General features: G+C 40.4%; 1 protein-coding gene across 4 annotated transcripts in view; it reads right to left on the minus strand.

The window, feature by feature from the left end:
• LOC117214759 (epidermal growth factor receptor) overlaps positions 1-18,580 on the minus strand; it is a 170,655-nt gene that overhangs the window by 18,039 nt on the left and 134,036 nt on the right. For 3 of the 4 annotated variants that reach the window (XM_033461073.1, XM_033461071.1, XM_033461072.1), the window contains exon 2: positions 11,573-11,904. The exons of the other annotated variant lie outside the window; for it this stretch is intronic. In XM_033461073.1, coding sequence (XP_033316964.1) covers positions 11,573-11,705 — 133 coding nt within the window. In that variant the 5' untranslated portion in view covers positions 11,706-11,904. The remainder of the gene's footprint in view (positions 1-11,572; positions 11,905-18,580) is intronic. 4 annotated transcript variants of the gene reach the window in all.

An 18,580-nucleotide genomic window follows, 5' to 3' on the forward strand; every position in this document is an offset into this window, starting at 1 on the left:
AGTGAAAGTGACTTTCACCCCTCCGAGGATTCTGGAATCTTAAATTATCGATACCACAGCTCGTAAATCATTTCGTTGGCGGTCTGAATCGCGGATTCGTAATGGCCGACGTATAACTCGCGCCTCGGATAACAATCTCTTCTCTCCCTTTCGAGCGGTTTCGCCAACTGCGGCGCAAGGGAAGAGATTTTAATATACGAGCGGACCGAGATCGGTGTAAACCGACCAACTCGTACCTATGGAATCCCTGAGCTGCAGATAAACACGCAGATACGAAAACTCGACACGTTTGCTTGGCAGTCCCTCTTGAAAAACGCCTTGCATAAGGATTTTCGTCGGGATATTTTAATTGCCGTGACGAATGATGCTCGCGAATCCTTGGCTTTATTCGTTTCGAAATATCGGTAGGCTCCGTTGCTTGGAATTATATTTCGGTATAGCGTGGTTAGATGAAGATTAGAGAACAGAGCTGCAATAGACTTACTTCACCAAAAACAAGAAAGAGTAAGAAGAAGAATAATTGAAACTATTCTAATATTCTCTCTCTCTCTCTCTCTCTCTCTCTCTCTCTCTCTCTCTCTACATATAAACTCCTGAAGTTCTTGAAATATTTTTCTATTAAACGAATGACTTTTCCAACATCATTTATCAAACACAATGCAAAACATTTTTCACGAGCCTGTCGAATTCGAGATTCATCTCGGTCTCGTTACGTTATAGCATCGCTTTTTCTTCTTGGTCGATCGCGGGGTATCCGGTTCGCCGCGTTCTCCGATCGAGGCGAACGTCTGACATTTAACACGCGGCGCATCGAGCCGAGGCGCCTACAAAGGGAATCGGTCTGTGGTGGATCCAGAACACGAGACCTCGCGATCGATCCATCCAGTGTGAATCGCGTATCGGGCGTCGACCACCCTTGAAGAGACGTACATCTTCCTCCAGCTTTTCTCCTTTCTTATTCCACTTCGAGAACCAAGAGACACAAGGATCGCGATGTGGATACGTTTCAGGCGCCATGGATCGCGACGCGAAGAGTATACCTATTACCGTTCATTAAGTACTTATTTGCGCACTTTCAAATTATTACACATATATAAAATATATTCGGAATGAAACTCTTGAATCTGGTTTTATCTCCTATCATGATTAATCTACCACTTAATAAAAATGCAATAATCGAGAGATTAAATGAAAATTGGTCACGCTGCTTTGTTGGAAATTGTATCTATACAAATGACAAGTTAAACGGCTTTAAACTTGTCTGTTTAACGTTAAGATCTCAGAGTGATTGAAACATCTGCTTCTAGCATTTTTTAACGTTTAAATAGATTTTACGAAGCATCGGCTATTGGTTATAAATAAACACGAAATTTGAGTAACACAAGTGTATTCTTTCTTTTAGTTTAAATTTGATACCAGTTTTAAGGAGGTTTTAAGAGATAAGGAATTAACAATAGAAAAACGTTCTTCGATCGAAGCTTTGAAAATATAACAAAGATATCGATCTTTCGATCCAACTGCATCAGGTATCGAAATATTTATGGTTACGAGTGTCCATATTGATTTCTTCTTTCGTATTTTGCTCGGTATTATTCAAGGTTATCGATGAGTTTTTCCGTGACCATCCTCGTAAGTACGATCGATCGATGATCCTCGCAGTCGTGGTATGTGGGCGTACTCTGCACTCGACTTCCCTCGAGTTCGTTGCAATAAGCGAGCCGATCTGAACTCCCTTCTAGTTCAAATCGATAACCCGCATTTCTGCTTCTTGCCTGGTTCGCGGAGCATAATAGATTCGACTTATTTTATCAAGACGGAGAAGATACAGAAATCTATCAGGGTTGGTTCATCTGTTATGGGGCTATCTTACGCAATCTCGGTGAAGCTTTCTCTAAAGAATCGAGCTAAATGGAAAACGTTTCTGCGAGCATTCATACAAAACGCCCACGCTTGACACATTTGTTTCGTGGTCCGATCCGATGATAATTGCAACGTTGCAAGGAGTCTGTGATTTACCAGTTCAATCACTCGCATTGAAACAGTATTTTTGACACATGATAAATCGTGCAAGATTTAAATGTGCTTAGGGCAGTTATCGATGATTGATGATACCTACTCGTTATAAAGAAACTAGCGTCTGTTTCCTTGCTTTCTTATTTCGTTCTAAATTGCATCGGGTTTAATCACTTTTGCAAGATCTTTCGAGTTTTAGGTTCGTAATGGTATAGAGATTGAGTAACATTTTGCCATTTTTCCATCAACAGCTTATATCTTTCACGAAATATCATTTGATATAACGCATAAAACCAATATTAGCAATAAGAGAAACAAAAGAATCAATCTGTTTCGAAAATAAACTTCTATTCTCTGGAATAATATAATAAAATTGATTGGCACTGTGAAAACGGTTAAAACGAGAAGCGAATTAAAAATCGGCATAAGCTGATGAAGCAAAAACTCGATAAACTTCTTTTCAATTCGGAAAACCCATTTTACGGAGACGTGTAACAGTTAGCGGTCGTTAAAACACGACCAGTTATTGCTTAATTGAATCGCGGAATAACGACTCGCTCACGTAACGTCATAGCCCGACTACCGCAACGAGATTCTCTTTATCACCGCGCATACACCTCGTTATCCTCGCGTCACCTGTCGTAAATGATTTTGCCACTAGTTGTGTGAATATGTGGTATATGTATGAAAACGAATATATCGTGATTGTGTACCTGCCACGTCCGAAAACCCAGACGATGGACACCAATTTTATCGACACGCTTTATCTCGACATGGTCCGATACTCGGTTTAAGTTGGAGCTCACCTCGAAATCGTACGTCACCAACAAACTTTGGTCGCAATAACGTAACACGTGAATCATGAGTCGATAGAGAAAATGTACAATGTAAAATCCCGTTATAAGCAAAGCCAGGAAGATTCTACGCTTCGAAATAAGACGAAGATTAAACGTAATAAAATTGCATTACAGGCTTTGAAATATGTTTCAAAGAATCGATTTCGAAAATTTGTCTAGTACCTATACGCCAAGTCTTTTAATTTCTAACTAGACAGATTCGATAGGCTAAACAGGAAGAGAAGTTCAAAAATGTAGCGAAAAATAAAATCTCTTCCTTCAAGGCTTCATTTTGCAGGAAATAACGTTTGAACATGTTTAGTTACATTTTTATTTATATATTTACGTATATAAAAGACTTCACCTTAACTTCGATTGTACCATGAATTAGTTTTGGAGTCGTTCTATCGCAAGAGAATAGATCGCATCAAGAATTTTCCAGTCGCGAAAGTATCACGCTCGTTAAGAATATCGGCTACGATAGAATAGAAGAAGATTCGACAAAGCGTTGCAAATAGATTCACCGATTGTGAAACGAGGGATCAGCCCTTGAATGCGCAAAGGCCCCCGATGCTGTACACTGGCCATTGTTCGATCCATCGAACTCGACGCCCCACGAATCGTTCTCGATTTCTTCCCGCTGTTCTGGATTTATGTTCGTTTCGATTACCTTTGGCTACAGTATTCTTTTTGCGCTTGAAACGAAGAGATTGCACGCGAGAGATTGCGATCGGCTATTTTCTCGCCCGTGCTTTATTCCTGCTTGCGGTTCGGTTCTTCAATAACGCTTCGGAATAGATCGTATCGATATAGCGTTTCAAGTTTGAACGATGATTTCTGTGTACACTATGTTTTTTGAAATACTACATTTAATTGTTAATCGAAATTACTATATAATATTACGATGCTTGATATTTTGTGTAAATGATCCACGTAGCGGTTATTATTATATGCTAATGCCTCTCTAAAACACGTCAATGATGCCAATTGTTAGTTTGTCTAGATTATAACCTTCGTTTGGCATCAAAAGCGAGTAACATTCTCTATTCTATGAATAAATTTTACTTTATTTTCGAATCGCGAGTCTCCTGTTCTCGCGTAGCAAAGAACGGTAAAGGATAATTTGTCAAAGGTTTCGCTATTCGTAGGTAAGAAGAAAGCGGACCACCGCACAGTTTAGGACAGGTGTCCCATTGCAAGAAACAACGCCCTGCATCTTGTGAATTCTCGAATGCTAGCTCTGAATGCAAACCCAAATGGTGGAATTCCGTTTCCGCCGTGAAGGACATTTGTCGACCATGTTGAGCTTACGCGCAACAGCGTCCCGCGATCCGTTATCCACGGAATGCAAGCGGCGGATTTCAAACCGCGACAGAGGCGATTACAGAGCAATTAAAGTCCTCGAGACACGCGAGGATATCGGTGGCAAGAACACGAGATTGATATAAACGGTGCGGCGTTCGTGCCGAGACAAGAAAGCTGATTTCCCACGTGCGCCACGCCATCTCCTTCCACTTTCCCGATCACGATTTCGCGTTTACTGGCTGTAACGGACGAAGCAACAGGTATTCCTTCGCTGTATGGTGCAATTTTCTTCTTTTTTACGATAATAATATTGCAAGTTATTTTTTTGATCGATATCGGTAAAATAAAGTAGCAATACATTTTTCTGCAAAGATGATATCTTCCTCCCTATGCAAAAATTTGCGAAATTATTAAGACAAGAAGTATTTTGATATTACGATGAGTGATATTCTGCAAAATCTTGAAGAGCGTCAAAAAACATGCTTAGTTTCAAATGAAAAGACAATTTTGGTAAAACTGATTTTTTGTAAAAAAAAAAAAATACGAAATGTGGCTTATCGCGTTCTTCCACCGTAAACTCTGTACGCGTGTATTCATTACACTTTCAACAAATATTCGATACACCATAAAAAATCGCGTAATCTCGCCGGAATGTTAGGCGTGTTTGGCGTGTTTACAAGGCTCGAGGAATGTTTCACGACGCACCAAGCCGACTTACTCGTATCCATTTCCCCTTCGCTCGCTCAATCTCTTTATGGCTCTTCTCGATTCGCCATCGATGAAAAATCCACCTACTCTTGCCTCTCACCCTCGCCGCCGTCCACCCACCCATTTTCGTAGTTAGACCTGCAGGAACCCTAATGGAGAACGGCTGCTGTTCGCCATCCATCAAATGGTCAGGCAACCGCGAAGCAGCCAAGGTGTCGGCTCGACTTTCCGACCGCCCCACCTTTCGACCCGATCAGAACGATCTATTCTTCGCGAATGCTCTTCACGGGAGATCGCCAGACGTTCTATTGCCATAGGAAAGATAGATCATTTCGCAGTGGGTCGTTTCGTTTATCTAGTCGAGATCTAAACGAGAGTCGTTCTATGCTGAATCCCTATATCGAAGGACGATTGTTCTGTCGTGACGCTATGGAAGATACGTTAGACTGAAATGGAACTAACTCACGGTATACGTATATCGTAATTAAATTTATTCTTTTCAATAGCAGCTGATTAGCATCGATAGGAGGAGTATAATATTAAGAGGTTTTAGTGGCAGTACTTGATAATTAGCTGAATGTAAATGTGCGAATTGTAATGGTAACGATGTTTATTATTTGCTCTTCCCAGTTTCAGCGAATTAAATTACAATATGCCTGAGTAAGAGTTAAAGATCGTATCTGGCAAAAAATTCCCAACTGCTTGAATTCCCTACAAATCATAAGAAACTAATCATTTTACCGTATACTAAGAGGCTCGAGTAAATGCCTCAGAAAAACAACTTCATTAACTCATTTCCACTATCTTCTAAAAGGAAACTCCTTTTAAGAAGCCGATCCCTAACAATCATACTTCTTCGCAATTCTGCCAGCAAGGCAAAAACAATATCGTTACTTGAACGAATCGAGTCGCTGACACGCGGCCTATTTAAGAAGGAAAAGGAAACGAGCCATGAATCGTGACGCGTAACGAATGGGCCATTTTACCCATTATTAGTACGCACTTGTGGAAGCACCTGTTACCATCGTCCCTGAGGCCTGTCCATTGGCGCGCCTTGTTTACCCCCTCGGGAGGATTGCGAAAGGGATCGAGCGAAAATGATTAATAGGACTCGCCTCTCATCTGGGGCACGTGGAATTCACTTTTAATTGAATCGATTTTATAGAATAGTTTGCGCAACGAACGCGCTCTTTCAACGCATGGCTATTCAATTAGCGAATTCTTTGTCGATCTGCACGTGTCACTGTACCGGTCAAATGACTCGGAGACGACGATCGGTCTCGGACGTTTAAATAATAGAGAAGTAACCTCGTGGTCGCGACGTTTATTACCGTGAACAGAAATATCTCGATCCTGTAATCGACGCGATTAAACTTTGAATGGCATTTATGTGATGGTTGGCTGAGACGTTCGATGCCGGACGAAGTTTAACAGCGATTACCGCCGGCATTTATTACGTTCGTGAGGCGTTTGGTATTTCTGTCGGGCAGTCGGAACCCCGATACGCGGGTTACTTACGGGCAACCAACTTGACCGGTTGTTCGTTGACGATACGATAGTCGAGATGGTCGAATTACTGCTTTGGCTAGACGAGAAAAACTGGCCGTTGAGCCTATGAGAAAATTTATCCAGCTTTAATGTAAAAGGATCTTTCTTGTTACCAAGTATTAATAGGATTTTCTTCCTTATCAAGGAAAGATTAATAGGAATTTCTTTCATCATTTCTTTCGTATTTAGTTATGAAAGAATTCGATGATCCTGGTTCCTGAATAGCGTAGATTAGAACTTATAATTTTATTACGTTCTTTTGCTATACTTTGTAGTCTTTACATCGAAGTTTGCGTAATCGTTATAAAATGCAAATTGCGATTATATTAGAAATTTTCTTACGTTCGTACTTTAACATTCGATCCATTCTTGACGTTTGTTTGAAGATGACGATTGGAATGTCTGTAATTTCGTAATATCTGGTTACTTTGAAACTTTTCGAAAAATTAAAGAGAAAACAGTGTTTGTTATGGTCATTTTTCTCTGCCTTTCAATTTACAGAGTTGATTAGTATGACAATTCATAAATATGCTGCCGGTCATATGTAACAGGATACGTCTTGACAGTTTTTACAAATACTATAATTAACCATAGACTTTCTCGGACGAAAGAGCGTGGTGCTTCTGCAACTTTGTTGCAAACACGAGCAAACCAACAAACAATGAGACATCCTCTGGAATCCCCGCACGAAGATGGTAGAAAAACGAAGGGAAAAAATAAAAGGAACGCTTTCTACTGTCTCCGAACCTGTCCCGATCTCTTTCGAACCCCTACGTCAGGCGCAATCCCACGAGTACATAAATATCTGCCTAGCATATTGAACGGTCATATTTCATGGGGAGGCAAAAAAAGCGAACGTCCCTCGGAAATTCAACGTCTCAATCCGTCTCTGGGATCTCGTCAATATTCCGAGCGGTCAATTAAGGCATGCCTCCCAGATGTCCCTTTCCGATCCTGCACATACACGTCGATGGAGTTGTTGTCCACCGTAGCGAACATTGCACACGAGGTGATCTTGCATCGCGTTTATCCTACCACCATGTCCTCCTTCTCGGTTATTGCAACATTAGTTCGCTAAACTAAGATGGTTGAAAACGCGAATGGCTAAAATGACGCGCTACGATGAAGTTGATGATAATTGATATAAATGAAGAGGACGATTTAAAAGCGTAGGAAGAAGAAAGTGTTAAGAGGAGTATTTTAGACGTTTAGACGTCGTACCATAATAATGATAAATTTAATATAAGGAATATTAAAAACTTAAGTTCAGTGATAATACACGTAGGGTATTGAAAATATGTCGAGAAAATTGTAGGTGAAAAATTTAATCGATTAAATGTACGAAGAGAAAAATCCTTGGCAATAATTGTCTTTGAAATCCAATTACATTTTCGCTATACTAAAGTACTTGTAAAAATTCAGTCACGCTAACGTTCTTATTAAGATATTTTTCTTCTTCTTCTTTCAGCCTCCATAAATGTTATCAATGGTGGAATCTTTCAAATTAGATACTTTATCCCACATTAAAGTTCTTCCAATAACTTCCTTATTACAAGCAATATTTGTTTCTCGTCTGTAATCTTCGCGAGCCTTGTCAATAATCGAGTCGAAATTCATTCGTTTCCCGTACCAAACTTTTAAAGATCCAGTGCCAATAACTTCCTCATTAGACAGAAAGCTTTCGAAAAACAAATCAAACATGCGGCGTTCGTAAGCCTTATCTATTTCACTCTACACATCAGCCATCACAACTCTATAAAGGCACGAAATCAAACGAGTTATTCCACAACGTGCGCAATAAAAGGTGCGACAAAATTTATCTCGTTTTACAAAATTCTAATGGTTGGTTCACGGCAGCTTGTAGCCGACGAGTAGAAGCCATAAATCGGGAGATATAAAGGATGTAAATCCGAGTACATACCAAGCCTGAGCTCGGCTCTCGATAGCTGCACGATTATAATACACGGTGTGGTAGCGGTGTCGTTAGCGAACACATGTTTCTTCTTTCGAGAAACGATACGCGTCCTTAACACGGGTAATCCGGAAGATCGACGGCGTATCAGGCGCCTACTTAAAGGGAAAGCCATGGCTCGAGCTGATAGAATTAATGCGTCCTGATCAAAGACCGACCGCCTCCGTAAAAAAAACCCAGCCACGAATTTCGTTAATGCAAAAGCGAACGTGACTGAAAGCGCACGAGATCGGTCCCGCTTCGCAAAAACTTATTTCCGATCGGCGTGACCGCGACTGCTTTTTACCGAATGTCCAAAACGATGTCTTCGTTAACTCCAAAATTGCATTCACGGAGACTGAGAAAGGAAACAAGGGAGGAAAGGACCGTATAACGTCTGTCGTTTGTACTCGTTATAGCTATGTCATTAGTGCTGAATGTGGGATGCGAGTTGAGAAGGTATTCGATATGTGGTTTTCGACGATATATCGTTATATTGTTAATTTTAATGTAAATTGTTAATTGGAATGAGAATAAAATATCCCTGTGTTTAGTAAATTTCTGGAATAGCACGTTATTATTTGAACGGCACAGATGGAACACACAATATGCCACGTTTCTTGCCTTTCGTAGAAGAGCGATTTTAAAATTCAGTTACCCTCTCCGATGCTTGAATTATATCCAAGTACTGATATTCTCTTTGTTACAAGTCAGAAAATTAACGAAACAGAAAAGTAAGATGCGGAAAATTAAACAAATAGAAACAGGACGAAAGTTAGTAATACAAAGAAACGTACTCTAATGAACTAAAATAAAATGCATTGAAAAAAATAAATTTCATGGAAATTTATTTTCAATGGAACACTTACATGCGATAAGAAATGCTAAAAATCTCAAATGTCAAAATAATAAAATAAATTGGGAAAGAAATTAAAGTTTGACAATCCTTCGACGTATTGAGATAAATCTTCACGACTGAATAATTTTCCACGCGGTATAAAAGTGGCTCCGCATTCCAAAAAAGAACCCTCCGAAATCCACGTGATAAACAACACGAAACTTCGATTAAATAACTCTTTTCGGTTCATAAGACGAGGCAAATTTGACAAGTTATGTGATAACTCATCGCTGCAGTCGCTGCAAACATTTCAATTTGCCTGGCAAAATCTATGTATTCCCACAGTGTTCAGCGAATGCGCCATGTTAATTGGCGCTTCATTTCCAGATGCGATTCACGCTAAAAGCTCACAGCGATAAAGTGCAACGATTAACTCGGCACGGAGTATAATTTGGCGAAGAAAAATGTCGCCTGTCGCTCGAATATCGTACGGCAATAACGTGTCGAATGTATTTTCTCCGACGAAATAAAAAATGATAGAAGAAAATCATGAAGAGTGTCTGCACACCGGCGACACCACGTAGGTTACAGTCCCCTAATGGCCACGAACGTATCAACCTCCCCTTATCACGTTAATGGAAACCTTTATGGAGACCACTTTAGGTGATATCTCTCGAAATTGCGGCACACCGTGGAATCTTGGGTGGTTATCTGCCTGACGAGTCGCGTCTTTAGGTTCCGAGCATGGACCCCTTTTTAACTCGATCATTCGATACGTTCGAAGGAAATCGCTATTTATTGCTTTTCACCCCGCTAATTCGCTGACACTTATCTAATTACGGCGTTAAGTAGAGAAAGCGTGTTTTGGCTCCGTTAGCCCGTATCGTTATAGATGATTAAAAAGTGATATATAAACTGGACAAGTACATTGTTACGCGTTAATGTATTTTGAAAGAGGAATTCTATTCAAGTTTGTTACGATATGTAATAGAGAAATTCGTATGTTCAAGCGTACTGTTACAACGATGATAGAATAAAGGATGTACGCTCGCACTTTTTCGCCTTTTTCTCCAAAATCTTGAACTTTATCAAACTACATCTTGATTGCAACTCACTGACAAGCAAGATTTTTCATTCGTACGTTAGCCAACGATCTTTCTACGAGTCGTTCTCCAATATACAAAGCATCTTGAAAGTCGAAGGCGCGTCGACGAGTACCGATGTTGAAGTTCAGTCGTATATCACGAGAAGAGGATCACGCGTGTGGTCCAGAAAAGTGTGCACCGGTAATAACTAGGGACGTAATAAAAGTAAACGGGAAAGGTCTTCTTGCCAAGACGAAGCAGGCACACGGCGATGTGGGTCAAGCATCGACATCGCCAGGAATCAAGAGGAATCTCGTTGTTACACGCGCCGGTGCACCTACACGCGCGTTCCCGAAAGCAACGTAAATATTTCCTAGCGGAGCTCGTGCTAGAACGAGGCGGGATTTAAAGAGTTTCCTTCTGCTCGAGTGGGAAGAACGGTACTTTCCAGGTACTTCGAGTAAAAGGAACCCTTCGACCGATCGAGCAGCCACCCACGCGGTCGTAAAACCTGGCGCAACTTTACTTTCTACTTTTCTAGGCGGCCTCAATGATGTACACGCGACCAGGAAGAGTTCTCCATTAGGATTCAATCTGAAAGATATCGTAACGCGGTGTACGCGTGTCTTCATACTGGTTCGTGTTGGTCGAACCGTACGATCGATGTTCCCAGGCTAATATTTGACGTTCGTAATGGTTCTAATGCGTCTTGTACGAATATAGCCGAAAGATTGAAAATGTTTAAGAGCGAGACATTTTCTGAGAATATTGCTCGTTCGAGGATTTTCTAATCTTTCGGTTATGAATACTTTAAAAAGGTCAAGTAATGTAACTTTGGGAGAGTTAGAGGATATTTCATTTTCAGTTTCTAGCCATACAAACGAATACACGGAACGATGAAAGCACTTCGTATAAATTATTTCCAAACTACACTGTGTTTCGTATCGTCTATTACAGTTATACTGTAAACATATTTTCTTTGCACATATTTGCAACTTTAAGTTCGCTAAATTTTATTCGAACATTATCGGTTTTGTGTCTATAGTTTATTTAAACGAATTTTTTTTTTGCTACAAATGTTAAAAATTTAAAACGTGAAAAAACATAGTAACTAATATCAAATTAGTTGCATATTTATACAAATTGCTTTCGTACCATCGCAGTAAGTATTACGTTACTTGACATTTAAATCTCGTTATAATTAGTATATATATAAAATAATTTTTGTATACCAATAATATGAAAATCGCAAATGGTTTAAGCGATGTTTCAGTAAAGGACAACTCACTTTTTCCTTTGACAAATTCGGAGCTGAGATCCGCTGACACATTGTAGCTACCGGCGACGATCACTAGAAGAAAAGTCACGCCGAGGAGGTTGCAGGTCGACAGCGTTCGTGGCCCGTGTCGGTATTCAAACATGATGAGCTTTCATGCCCTTTACGAACCCATGGACCTTGCCAAGGTGATCTCGACAATGATTCCCACTTCTTCGTGCTCTCTTCGACTGTCACGAACAAGGAGAATATCGGAAGAGTCTCGAAGAAGCGTTTCCGCTGCTGCCATCGCTGTCTCTTCACCGTGTTACTTGCATGGTTTGTGTCACGGGACCTTTTCACGTCTGTAATACGAATAATTCACCATTAGAGTTTTCGAAATTCTATATCCTATTCAAAAAAATTCACGGGATTATCATAAAGAATTTATAGTTTCTTTATTTAAGAATATAATAATTTTTTAATGTTTGGTATCGTATCAAGTTTAGTGTTTTAAGTAGAGGTTTAGTCAGATATCGTAGTTTTACTATTTTTAGTACGTTTATTCAAAGCTACGATCACATGTTGTCACACGAGAGAGAAAAGTCTAAAATGTCTAACGCTTGATAACAGTGCCCCATCCTTCGTTGGAGAAATAATAGAGAAATGATAATAATAGAATATTTATAGTATCAACTGTTGCGGCACGTGAGTCATAGGACAATTCGAATCATGTTGTTGTTTTGCCTCGGAGTATTAACACCGTTATGATATACGAAATGTAATAATAAACAAACTCCGGACAAAACAATATAGCCGCTACGCGCAATCGTTAACCGAAGTCGAATTTAAACTTTCCGGTACTCCCCCGACCAGTATAAATAAACAAACACGATTGTTACAACAATGAATTAGTATCGAGCGTTCTTATAGCGAGTTAGTATCGAACAATCTTATATCGAGCGAACGTACGCACTACCTTGTATACGCATATCAAGCAACACTTAGCGAACGACGACTAACTCTGTACTGTGAACTGTTTTAAATATATTGACTACACTAAGCATCAACTCGTCTCATCGCTATATAACCGACACCTTTAATCGTCTTCCATACAACGATTTTTATCTTAAATCTAAATACATCTTTACATACTTGACTAAAACTTAGAGTTATTAGGTAATATTTAAACGAATTAAGCCCAAGACACTCGAACGAATCGGTACATCTGTTCTCACGAACATATTTAACGCATAAAGCGGTATTATCTAACGCGACATATTCGCGTGATTTTTCCCGAGAGTATTCAGCTTTCCAGGACACCGTATGATCAGCATCGATTCCCATACTCGGGTAGCGTACCTCGATTTGGAAATAGAGCACACCGATCGCGAAAAAACGTCTATTCGCCTTTTACGCCGGCAATTGTTTTGTCGTCGCCTCGGCCAAAGGGCTCGCCTTCTTTCCCTTCCTCGCCAAAGGTCTCGTGGATTGTTTCGAACAGATCCAAAGAAGAAGAAGAAGAAGAACAAGAACAAGAAGAAGAAACGACAACGTGACGAAGAGGAAGAAGGATGAAGAATAGAGGACAAGGAGAGCAGAAGACGAGAGAAAAGAGAGACAATGCAGCGAACAGCAGGTGTCTGCTCTTCCCTCGCCCCTTTTCTCTCCCTTTATTTCTCTCTTTCTTCATCTTCCTCCTGGCCGTGACACGATCTTATCCCGGAGGCCCTCTCACGGCTCCTTCTTTGTTCTTTCGCACTCCCCGCAGAGTGGCGAACACGGGTTGCCTTATTCGGCCGTGACGGCCAACGATCAACTTAAACAAATGACGTCGACTAGGGTTTCGTCGAGTCCTCCCTTCCAAGCAGCAGCCTGATTACCACCAGTCTCGTCTTGGTCACTCTCACCCCTTTCTGTCGCTCTTCTATTAATTACGATCCTCCGCTGGCCGATTACGGTTCAGTCGTTCAATCTCGAAGTCGATGAGCGACCGTTCGATCGTGTCGATCGTGATTGTCGAGCATTCCTCGCGCTTCGTCTTCGCTTATTCCCTCGCTCTTCGTTTCTTGCACGAGCCTCTTTCTCTCGGCTCTCCCCTTTCTAACTAGCTTCCCATCTTTGTCCATCTCGCTCGTAGAAGCGACTGTCGTCGTGGTACCAGGCTGTCTGCCGATGAGAAAGACGTGGGACGTCTTGAAAGCTGAGGGCTCGAGACACGTTTGGTTAAACTAGCGCGAATATTTAAATTCATCAGGGTCATCCGGGAGCCAACTGAAAATCCTGGTTCAGGATCTAGATCGTCGTGCTACCTATCCGTATTGGCATTCTTGATACGTACGCGACAGTTAGACAATCCTCTGACAGCGTAGTAAGTAGATTACAGATTGAAATTAGTAATATGAATATGACTAAAAGAAGAAGAGCTAACTAAGCACAACCTCGTTTCATCTACTATCATAAAGAATACCGAATTTTGGATACTTTATGTATTCTTGCATATTTTGTATATTCTATGCACTCTTGCATCATTAAATCTTCCATAGGTGTAGAAAAATCTAAATACAACGTTGGAGATGTGAAATTTACTGTACTATATTTGTGTTATACTGTGAAGAAGTTCGATCAATTTCGTAGAGCAAGGACGTTTACTTCCCGAATATTTGTCGTATTCAATTTCATTTCTCCTATTTCAATATACGCAACAATAGCGGTGGAAGGTTATAAATTGCTTGCAATTACAAAGTAGAATACCCGCTTATCGAGCAATACTCTCCTAGAAACCTTACTCAGAGGCTCGTGAAAGCGGATCGTATCAATCAGACATCTGCGATCGCCTAGCTTTCAAGATCTATTAAGTCCTGTGCCAGTTTCGTCCTTACGAAACCATGTTTCTCATTAACAATGTTATTCCCTCTTATTCTAAGATATTTCTCCGAAACTGTTTTTTTTTTTTTATATATATCAAACAAGCTTATCAGCCTTCGCATAGTACGTTACTGTGACCTCGTAGAATCATTTCGAAATAACCGCCACAGTACGTCACACCGAGAAAGGATTAAGAACTCTGGTACACGTCCATTGGATTAATAACGTAATAAGATCCGCGTGATCTTTTTTTAAAATGTTTTCTCACCACGTTCACGGCGATACTGTTCGATTTGCCAATGCGTGCTCATTTTGTCAAAAATCGTGCGAACAAATCACGAGGAACGAACCGGTTTTGTCTGTACGTTCCGGTTGACAGGGTAACTCTGGTTAATAGTCGGACACGTTATTAGCGGCTAATTGCACGTTTTGTCCCGATTGTTAATGAGTTCGAGCGCATTTTGATTGATCGTTCGTTGAACCTCGACTGTTTCGGTGCCATTATACAGCGCCACATACCATTGTTTGCACCTCTTTCAGAAACTTTCCAACTGAATGCAGAGCTTATTGGATAGACTCGTTGGTCCCTTTTTAGGGCACCTCCTTCGTTTAGGGCTATTCAGAAACTGAAGTAGAAATCCGAGGTGTTCTTGTTCTTATTGGCCACGTCGAAAGGGTTACACTTCACGTACTATATACAAGTTGGATCGTTTCATTAGCAACGAGAGTTAGAAACTTGCTGGTGAACAAGATGCAGGATAATGCGTATTTGTAACGACGAGTTTTTTCGACTAAGTCGAGAGAAGGAAGAGAAAGTTTCGCAATTATGCTCGTAGACGATCTGTATTCTGGTGATTCATACTTGCAATTTCGGCCACGCTTCCAGTTTGCGCGTATTTTAATCTTTTAATGGCGTATAAGACATTTTACAATCACGTCTTATTTATAATTATAAAACTGTTTATCAGTCAATTATCACTTTGTTATTTACGAAGAATATGATTAAATATTTTCTATTTAGATTTATTTGAAAAAAATTCTTTAAACATTGTTGTGTGTTGAAAGATTGTGAAAGTCATTTCATACTTATGCAACGGTTCAATTTATTATTTACATTTCTCCTTTGTTTATCTGCTCCTCTCTATTTGATTACAATTTCTGTATTTATATCTTCAAGTTGACTGTTTACTTTTTCCTAATGTTTATTCGTATCACCGACTTTATACATCGATTTGTTTGCTTATCGGACTATTTGTTTATATTTTCGGATCGTTTGTTCAATGTTTCAAGTTACGTTCTTCGATTGTTTGTACACAATGGCGAACACGTACAACATATGTACATAACCCAGTAACTATGCAGAAACACACCTTCGTGTATCGTTTACAAGAAAGAAGTCGTAAAGTTTCCACTCGAACATAACTAACGTTGGTTATTTGTTATCTCCTGTTGGAATAAAACTCAGCGTTGCTGCATTCGACACGTCTGATCGCCACTATCATCCGTTGACATCGACAGAATCGACTGAGCAAAATTTTTCTCCATGAAATCGAGCAAAATGCATTTGTCATTGTTGTATCGAACGAATTGACACGTCGATCCTTGCCACGGTGACTAATCAACGGGGTGTGTCGCCCATGGTCTCGTTCGTTTGTCCTCAGAGTCTCGATTCCGCTGGTATATACGTTGAGCCAGGCAAATGGAAATGCACGTGGTCGTCATGGTCGTGTATCACGATATCGCGGGCCTTTCTCTTGTAATTACTCGAAAGAGAAAAAGCTTTGATATACACGTCCCGAATTTTGATATTTCTGTTCTGTGCGCGAGAAATTGCTTGGTTAACGAGGCGGTTTAACTGGTTACTGCAGAAGGTTGCGCGAAACACGCTCCTGATATCTTTCGAGATAGAAAAGAACATTAAACCTTGTTGGCTATCGAAAGCAAATATACCGTATCACGCAACGTAAATTAATGAGTTTTATAGATCAATAGTTGACAATGATTAACAAGGAGGTAAAATTAGTGACAGCCTATACAAATTGACAAAACATATTTTCATAATTTATTTCAGAATAAAAGAATAGCCTATTATCTTAAAACGTAATAGCTCTTTTGGAATAATGATCGGTGTAGAGTGTATTAAATTACAAATATTTCGAAGTGTTTTAATTCGTCGTGTCACGAAGGCAAAATAAATGAAACGTTGACGAACATCGCAGTCTGTCAGATTCGCGATACATCGTGGTGTCGACTGTTTGCAAACTAGTGTCATCCAGTACAGTCGTTTTATTAATATCAACGAGGAGAGATTAAGAGGTGTGGTGTGGTTCGCAGACTTGCCAAAATAAAGATATCGTAAGATAAATAAACCTTGAGTTCCTGCAATATTGCATTTATATCATATCACCGCGGAATTTCTCATCGAAGCAATTTACTCCTTGTCGTTCTCAGATAAACTTTAATTTCGTTTCGCAATTTCAATTTCAAACTTGTTTCTTTTTTTTTTTTTTAATATTGGGTTATTGTGTAAATCCTGATTGCAATTCTGTGATAACAACGCTGTATACGTTGATATAAATCACGCTAGCACTGCTTCAAAGGAGACAAGAATCAAATGCTTTCGAGATCAAATGGTACCGAGATCGTAAAAATTTCAACAATTTCTTGTTTCGACGATAAATCCGAAGATTTTTATAAAGAAAGCACAATGCAACGCGTAGATGGACGTTATAAGATGGACACAGTATATGTAGCCACCTAATATCAGCGAACAAATTGCAGAATCGAGTCTCCGTATCGACTCTCTCGAAAGTATGGATCAGAATCAGCGCTATTGACAAATGGATGCAAGCTGTCGCGCGTCGTTTGGCTCGATAATAAACGACGATAAGCCCGAAAGGGCGTAGGCGATGAAAATACGCTTCTGAAGGCTTGGCAGAGAAGAAGGAAGGAAGTCGTGTCTTTTACGAATAAAAACTTTGGAATTTTCTTCAAGTGGCGAACCACGGAGGGAAGAATGCCAAGAGAAGCTTAGTCGAACGCGGTGCCGCGAATGCCGGAGCAGAGTTCGCAAAATGACGACGAGAGTAAGAAAAGAAAAGAAAGGAAGGAAGACAAAAAGAAGAAGAAAAAGAGAAGTAAAGAAAGAAAAAAGGAAAGAAGAATCGAGGTAGACCAGGGTCCGGCATACGGACAACGTCGGTTGTATTTATCGACGCAAGTCGTCCACCTATGTTTCTCGAGGCTGCTCCTCGGGCCTCCGGCATCCTGCTTTATCTAAAGTCTGGACCTTGTCCCTCGTCTTTCTTCCCTCTCCTGCGAGAGGCAGCCCTGCCGAGAGCATAAAAGCGGCATCTTTTGAGGGAGAAATCGTGGCAAAAAAAGGGCTGGGGAACACGGCGAGCAACCGTGTTAACTGCGCTGCTTATGCATTCATATCCTTGTTTCGCGACAACCTGCTGATTGTTTCCACAAAACGCGACAAACCCCCTTGTACCCGTGTCCAGGCCGGTTTTTCGGTGGCCAGCCACACCGGACACGCTAGCTGCCGCCCCAGACGCGACGCAGCACCGGCAAAAAGGATCAATTTGTATGCGGGTGAAGGCTTCGACACTCGCTTTCTCTCCCTTGGTCCTCTCGATTCACTGTTCTGCACACTGTGTAACGTCTGTACGACAATGGTTGCGGGGGCTGTGCCCAGTGAACAACAGCCATCCGAGGAGCTCGCGATCGACCAGGAAACGCGATCAAAGTCACGGTATTGCGATGTTTGTCGCGTAAAATACGTGGTTGTTTATAGGAATTGTTTGTTGAATTGGCGTTCCGTGAATTGGAAGATGGTGCGAGTGAAGGACTATGATGGAAGCGAGAGATCGTTGAAATGGTTGAAACTCCTTGTTAAATTTTTTATTTTATAAATCGCGAGCTTTTTACCATCTCTTTCAGAAGTCATACCCGTTTTTGTGATACTGTGTTATATCATATCTATATTAAACTTTCTCTTACTTATACAAACGAAAGAATGGTAAAATTACACATTTTTGTCTCAATTATGATAAATCCTGATCTTAAGGCACCAATGTCTATTCTACATCGTACGTCTGTAAAAATTTATCGAACCTATGCGTATAATATTAACGTTTATACGTCTGTAAAAATTCAATCAACTTAACA

The sequence above is a fragment of the Bombus bifarius genome, unplaced genomic scaffold (assembly GCF_011952205.1).
Source record: "Bombus bifarius isolate JDL3187 unplaced genomic scaffold, Bbif_JDL3187 scf7180000009243, whole genome shotgun sequence".
In the NCBI taxonomy this organism is placed as follows: domain Eukaryota; kingdom Metazoa; phylum Arthropoda; class Insecta; order Hymenoptera; family Apidae; genus Bombus; species Bombus bifarius.